Here is a 7,458-nt window from a genome sequence, read left to right on the forward strand (position 1 = left end):
TAGGTAGGTAGGCAGGTAGGTGGATAGATAGACAGACAGACAGACAGACAGATAGATAGATAGAAATTTATGCAAAGTCCCAGCACAAAATGATTAAGGGAAGACGGGTTTCCAAGTTCAGGCTTTTGTTTTCCTAACCTGGTATGCTCTGCTGCCCCTTCTAAAAATGAGTAAGTAAGAGACTGGCTGTAAACTTCTAGAAGGAATGGTTTTGAATAGTCTCTGGGAGGAATCACTAGGGAACAGATTCAGAAGCTTTATGACAGACTCCACTATCCTGGTTTGCTCCTATCCTACCCAAGATCTCAGCCCAGCAGGCTCAAGGCATTAGCAGAGGGCTTCTTCACGAGGAGACAGGTGAGAGTATCTCAGAGGCACACGCTCATCCCGGCAAGAGTGGCTTGGGTCACGTTCAGAGTCAAGGATCTGGACGTCAGCTAAATGGAGAAAGCGAGATTGTGTTTTATTTGTAACCCGTTGCTTTCCTCCCCTCTCCTTATTAATGTAGCTTTTACCATAGGCTGCCGGCTTTCAAATTCGACTTGCACTACCCAACTTATAAACTGTTCGCAGCCACCTGTTAAGGGAGTTACTGACCACGGGCCACAAGGATCTGAACTCGCTTCACCTTCCTCTTGTAGCTCAGAGACTGGCTAGTTCGAGGAGCAGCAGCGCCCTGCGCTCCAGCCCGGGCAGAGGGTGCACCGGGGGATTTGTCGTCGGTGCAATTGTGCGCCGCCTTTCCGTGGTGCTGCGCGGGTCCCGCTCCCCACCTCTGCTCCCACACGCGAAAGAAGGAAGCGACTCCCAGCTGGAGGTGGGGGGTTTTCTCAGCCCTGCAAGGGGCGGAGGTTCTGCCTGTCCCGCATGCCTCTCGCCTGCCAGGTCTGCACTCGCCCGCGGCGCAGGTGTCGGAGACCGCGGCCCCCGCCCGCAGCTGAGTCTGTCCGCCCCGCCTTTTGCCCTCGCCTTTCCCGGGTGGATTTGGTGACCCGCGCTCGACTTTAGAGAGTCCGTCCTGGCCGGGCCATCTCTCGCGGAACTGGGGAGCCGAGAGCAAAAAGAGGGGTTGGTGGAAGGGAAAAGAGGAAGGGGCGGGGCAACCCCCCAGAGTATCAAACTTGGGGGTCGCACGGGAGGTGGGAGTAGCAGCTGCAGGTGGTGGCGGGGACCCGCGAGGGGGCGCCGCGCTGGGTAGGGTCCGGCCGCGCGTGAAGCCCGGGAGGCAACGGAGAGACCGTGGACGCTGTCCCCTGCTCTCTCGCCACGCAAGCCTCCCATCCAGGTCCCTCCCCTGCCGGCGCGTCGCACCTGTTTCCTTTCTCCAAGGGAGGGGGCTGTCCCCCGCTCAGCGCCCCCACCTCCGACCCTCCCATTGTCACCCGCCCACCCGGGCGGTTCGGCGGCGCGGCGCGGGGCCCAGGCGCGCTTGGCCGCGGAGGTCGGCGGCACAGCCTCCCAGCGCCAGCCTCCCAGCCGCTCGCCCGCGCTGGCTGCCCCCGCACGGTCGGAGCGGGTAGAACTGGACTTGCCTTTGGGGACATTGCAGCGCGCTGCCTGGGTCGGAGGGCTACATGACCATCGGACTGACCGGCTGCACACGCCTCGCCTCCACGTCTCAGCAGAAACGCGAGGGCCGGCCCGTAAGTGTAATTCTGAACTCCGATTCACCTTCTGGGGACAAGGATATCCCGAAAGGGGCGCAGAGGGCATGGAAGAGATCCTCATGAGTGTATGGGCTGCCCCCTCGCTTAGGTGGAAGGTGGGGGTTGGGCTGGGAGTGTGTGATTCCATCCGCATTTTCTACATTCTCTAGGTTTTTCCTTTTCTACTGGTTGGACTGTTCCCTTGACCCTTCTTAGAGATAGGTCATTATCTGTCCAGCATAGGAAGTTGTTACTGATCCTGCCTCTTCTTTAAAAAACAAACACCTGTCTAAGGTATAAGGTCGTGCTGGAGTCTCCAAAGCTGTTCAAGAAGAGACACATTTCTTTAAGCATTCACTCATTTTCCTCCAGAAGGCTTCACCCACTGGTGAGAGCATATGGTGGACGGGACAGTGGCAAAACTTAAAACTTTACGACTTTTTGCAGTAGGGACACCTCATTTAAAACTCAGTGATATGAAATTGACAATGCTGTTCTCAAAGAAAGGCCGGAAGCTCCAATGCAAGGAGGAGACATTCCCAGACCCTTTGGTAAATATTTTCAACTTCCTACTTCTTAGGCAAACACTCATGTCTTGGGATGTAGCCTTCACCCCTCCACCACCTCACCCCACAAGTAAAAGTACAGGCAAGTTTAAGGAGTGTGGCATGATTTCTTGGATTTTTCTCTGGGAAGAAATTCCTGGAAGATGGCATGCTTGATGTCAAGCTTTCCTAAAGCCAACCTGTGACAACACTGTTGCCAAAAGTACCATTGCAAAAAGCCCCACGGATTTAAATATGTACTCAAAGCATGAACTGGTCGTCTGACTCAGATTATGAGGTTCTTTAAATCTCGGGAAAAGAAAATCTGAAACTCTGTATTTCTATGAAAATATTTCTAAAGATTCACTTGTTCAAGAAAACAGTACCACTCATAGTTCTCCTTAAATATCTTGAAAAATGTTAATTTCTCCTTTTGCCTTAATTCAAGGGAAGGATTTTCTCTTGTTTGCCTGTGGTTTAATTTTTGTGCTTTTGAGTTTTTAGTGTGACAACTTCCTCTTCCACTTTTCCAGAAGTGCTGTGATAAAATGACACTCTTTGCTCTGGGTGACGCTTTGACCTGGCTGAAGGCGAGTGTTGTGCTTAAGGATAGCTGAGTCTCCATATGCTAATAGCTTGTAGATCAATAACCGTTCCTGCAGAGGAGTTTTAAATAAAAGGAATTTGAAATAGATTAGGGCTGAAAAGAAAAGGCAAAATTAATCAATAAATCAAATACACTTCTAATATCCTTCAATCTCATTCTTACTCTCAATTTATTCTGCTACCACCTCCAAATTCTGATCTCTTGGAGTCTTGTTAACTGTTAATAACTTGTCAGGATCAACTAATTGTACTACATAGAATCAGTCTCTAGTCTAAGGGACATGATATGGACAATCGAATGTGTACTCCATGATTTGAATGGATTATTTCTATTTTCTCTAATTACTAAGGAATGGAGGCAAATGTGAAGAGAGGCCTGAGCTCCTTGGAACATTCTATTTCAAGTTAATGCAGAAGGAAGTAGAATATATGAGTATAGCAAATACATGAGTACATAGACACTCTCCTGTCCCTCTGTGTGCTAAGGCTCCTATGAGGAATGGGGGAGCGAGACGGAGAGAGTAGAGAAAGAGAGAGAATAGGAGAGTGAGAGAGAGAGAGAGAGAGAGAAACCCTTGAGACAAATGTTTATAGTATATTCAGACTGACAAAATGTTACAATCAGGAATTGACTTAAGAAGGTCTTAGTACAACTTTCTGGTAGAAACAGTTATCTGATTAAGAAGAAAATAATCATAAGCATGTCCTGTCATAGCAAGGAATCCTGTACAGGCAGTTATGTTCAGTAAAGGAAAGAATCGAAATTATGCTTTATATTTTGCTCACATCAATTATTCAGTAAGATTGTGTTTTCCTTTAGCTTTATATTTGTCTTGCCAAATTATTGAGTACCTTTAATGTGCTAGATAGTGTGCTAGGGATTTAATGATGGATGAAGAAGATCCAGTTTCTGTCCTCAGAGAGATATCACACTGTGGCACGTGGTACGTGCAGCATTAGAAGTGAGCACAGGTTGCTGAAGTAATTGAGAGGCTTCCTGGTTGATAACAGGGTGGGCAGAGAGGCATGAACAAAGGTGAGGTATTGCTGGCATTGGGAGTAGGTCAGTACAACAGAAGCGGAAGATATGTATTGGGATGTCAGGAGAGATGAGCAGAGGGGTGTGCAGGGATAAATTCAAGAAAAGCCTTGAATGTCATACTAAGAAGTTGGGATTTTCTTCTATAGGCCAGTATGACCAACCTGTGGGTACAGACCCTTCAGTGGGAGAACAAATGAATGAAAGCATGTATGTGTGCTATTATCAGATCACGCAAAACAATCTATTCAAGAATGTAAAGGAGAAGGAATTTAATGCAGAAATTGGTTACACAAGTGATGGAAGTCAAACAGGATGTGGAGGTTACCCAGGGATCAGCGAGAACAGGGAGTCATTACTACCTCCAGCTGGAGGGACATGGGGGAGAGGTGGTGTGATCGAAGCCATCCACGGGAAACAGAATCACAGTAGGTCTGTCCTGTGGAAACCAGAGCTGTGGAGGAGCTGCTGAGGCATTGCCCAGAGCAGAAAGGGAAGGAGAGAATATAGTGACTTCTCCCTTCCTCCTGTCCTCAATCTACCTGCCAGCACCTTCCATTGACCAAACCCAGCCACAATTCCCTTGACTTGGGAGCCTGAAAATGTAGTCTGCAGGAGTTAGCCCTCCTGTGGTCTGGAGCAGAACAGAGCAGGGGTAGGTGAGGAATGGAGCTGGTGCACACAGCCCAGGCAGGCATTGTCTGTGGGCTGAATAAATGTGACTCACCTACTTGTGGAGGTAGATGCCATTGCCATTTTTTAGCAAATTCATTTAAAAGAGGTTCTGAAATTCAGAAATGAATAGCAGCAGCCTTTTATGATTATGAATATATTCACTATATGCTGCCTCTATGATTGGGCTTTAGATGCTTTTATAGACTGAAAAAAGGAAACTTATATATATATATATATATATATATATATATATATTTTTTTTTTTTGTCTTTTTCGTGACTGGTACTCAGCCAGTGAGTGCACCAGCCATTCCTATATAGGATCCGAACCCGTGGCAGGGCGACGCTGCACTCCCAGCGCCTCACTCTCCCGAGTGCACCACGGGCTCGGCCCCGGAAACTTATATTTGAAAACAATGTATTATGTTGTTTTAAGGAATCTGGAGACACTGGGGAAAATAATAGGATTACATCTGAGTTTCAGAAAAAACATTTTAACATGACCATAGGTTCTGTTCTGTGAAGTATAAGAGCCTTAGAGTAGAGCTACTATCCTTTTGCCTTTTCACCCAGCACAAAGCCTAGTTCATGGCATAGGTTTTTAAATGCTTGATAGATTTATGTTTGAATAGTGTAAGCGCCACAGTGATAAAGCCATGCCTGCATCTAGTAGATGCTCAATTATATCTAGCAAGTGAATGCATGAATGAATGAATGAATGAATGCAGAAGAGAAAGGGAGATAAGTTAGAAGACTATTAGAGTAATTATGGCAAGAAACTGAGAAGAACAAAACCAGTGTGGTAGAAATGATGACCAGGAGACGGGTGGGAGAGATATGTAAGAGCCCAGGCTGAGGGTTCTCTTACATGTGGAAGCAAAGGAGATGAGAAAGCCTAGAAGGCTGTATGTTAGGTAGGAAGTTTATTTCAGATCACTCAAAAAAGCAACTGTGCTACACAGGCTACTTGTTTTTAATACTAACCCCTACACTAGAAAAAATGGCAATGAAATAGAATCTGTACAGTTTATCTTAGATATTTTATACTCCCAAAGTTTGTCTCTGTATATATTTATAAATTTAAGACAGTCATAATATTGAAGGAAACTTTCCTTTCTTTATCTACTGTAAAATTAATTCAATGAATTTATAGCAGCTATAAAGTTGGTAAAGTTATAATATTCATCTCTCTTAAAATAAAATGAATCCATTTGGTAGCATTCACACTGGAATTGCGTCTCTCCTATAGGTATCACATTTTACCGTCACAGTATACATTTCAAGGACCTGATTTAATTGATTCATATTTGTGAATTGACTTACAAAAGGACCTGTTTTCTTAAAATGTTACACTATGTGCAATTTTAGGAATCAGAGGACAGATATTTTGAGGCCAAACCAAAATTAAACAAGTTCATTTGTGATATTTCTTCGCTTCACCTTGGTGTTTCCTTGTTCCATACTTGTTTTGTCTTTTTTCATTGTAGATTCTTGTGCTGGGTTTCAGGTCAAGTAGAACTGTCCTGAAAATGGGCCCAGGAGGTGCAGAGGCTGATGAGAACCAGACAGTGGAAGAAATGAAGGTGGAGCAGTATGGGCCACAGCAAACCACTCCTAGAGATGAGCTGGCCCCTGACCCTGAGCCAGAGCTTATAGATAGCACCAAGCTGATTGAGGTGCAGGTGGTCCTCATATTGGCCTATAGCTCCATCATCTTGCTTGGAGTAATTGGCAACTCCTTGGTGATCCATGTGGTGATCAAATTCAAGAGCATGCGCACAGTAACTAACTTTTTCATTGCCAATCTGGCTGTGGCAGATCTTTTGGTGAACACCCTGTGCCTACCATTCACTCTTACCTACACCTTAATGGGGGAGTGGAAAATGGGTCCTGTCCTGTGCCACCTGGTACCCTATGCCCAGGGCCTGGCAGTACAGGTGTCCACAATCACCTTGACCGTAATTGCCCTGGACCGGCATCGATGTATTGTCTACCACCTGGAGAGCAAGATCTCCAAGCGAATCAGCTTCCTGATTATTGGCTTGGCCTGGGGCATCAGTGCCCTGCTGGCAAGTCCCCTGGCCATCTTCCGGGAGTATTCACTGATTGAGATTATTCCAGACTTTGAGATTGTAGCCTGTACTGAGAAGTGGCCTGGTGAGGAGAAGAGCATCTATGGCACTGTCTACAGTCTTTCCTCCTTGTTAATCCTGTATGTTTTGCCTTTGGGCATCATATCTTTTTCCTACACTCGTATCTGGAGTAAACTGAAGAACCATGTCAGCCCTGGAGCTGCTAATGACCACTACCATCAGCGAAGACAAAAAACCACCCAAATGCTGGTGTGTGTGGTGGTGGTGTTTGCCGTCAGCTGGCTGCCTCTCCATGCCTTCCAACTTGCTGTCGACATTGATAGCCAGGTCCTGGACCTGAAGGAGTACAAACTCATCTTCACGGTGTTCCACATCATCGCCATGTGCTCCACCTTTGCCAACCCCCTTCTCTATGGCTGGATGAACAACAACTACAGAAAGGCTTTCCTCTCAGCCTTCCGCTGTGAGCAGAGGTTGGATGCCATTCACTCTGAGGTGTCCGTGACATTCAAGGCTAAAAAGAACCTGGAAGTCAAAAAGAACAATGGCCCCGCTGACTCTTTCACAGAAGCCACAAACGTTTAAGGAAACCAGGGTGTGAAAATGTATGGTTGAATTCTGACCAGACCTATCAGTCTGGCTGATGAGGGCTCACAGGTACATCCTGATTTCACATTTTAAGGAGGAAAAAGAGCCTCTAAATGGAAGCATCTGCAGTGTAATTCCTGGAAACCTGGCTGGCCGTGTCTAGATGAAAGTACTTGTATTCAGAGGTAGGGCAACAAAGTGGTTGGCTTACAGTTGCTTGGATGGTAGGTTGAATTATGAGTAAAAGCAGAGAGAAATACTTCTGAC

At 46.4% G+C, this 7,458-nt stretch overlaps 1 protein-coding gene across 1 annotated transcript; it reads left to right on the plus strand.

Moving 5' to 3' along the window:
• Positions 1-6,036: 6,036 nt before the first annotated feature.
• On the plus strand, positions 6,037-7,188 carry NPY2R (neuropeptide Y receptor Y2). The gene has a single exon (XM_063108758.1). The coding sequence runs from the start codon at positions 6,040-6,042 to the stop codon at positions 7,186-7,188; it is 1,149 nt and encodes a 382-aa protein (XP_062964828.1). The 5' UTR covers positions 6,037-6,039.
• Positions 7,189-7,458: the final 270 nt, after the last annotated feature.

The sequence above is a fragment of the Cynocephalus volans genome, chromosome 9 (genome assembly GCF_027409185.1).
Source record: "Cynocephalus volans isolate mCynVol1 chromosome 9, mCynVol1.pri, whole genome shotgun sequence".
NCBI lineage: Eukaryota > Metazoa > Chordata > Mammalia > Dermoptera > Cynocephalidae > Cynocephalus > Cynocephalus volans.

What these genes read in the sequence shown, in the direction of transcription:
- NPY2R (XM_063108758.1), top strand. Translation starts at nt 6,040, where the DNA reads ATGGGCCCAGGAGGTGCAGAGGCTGATGAGAACCAGACAGTGGAAGAA.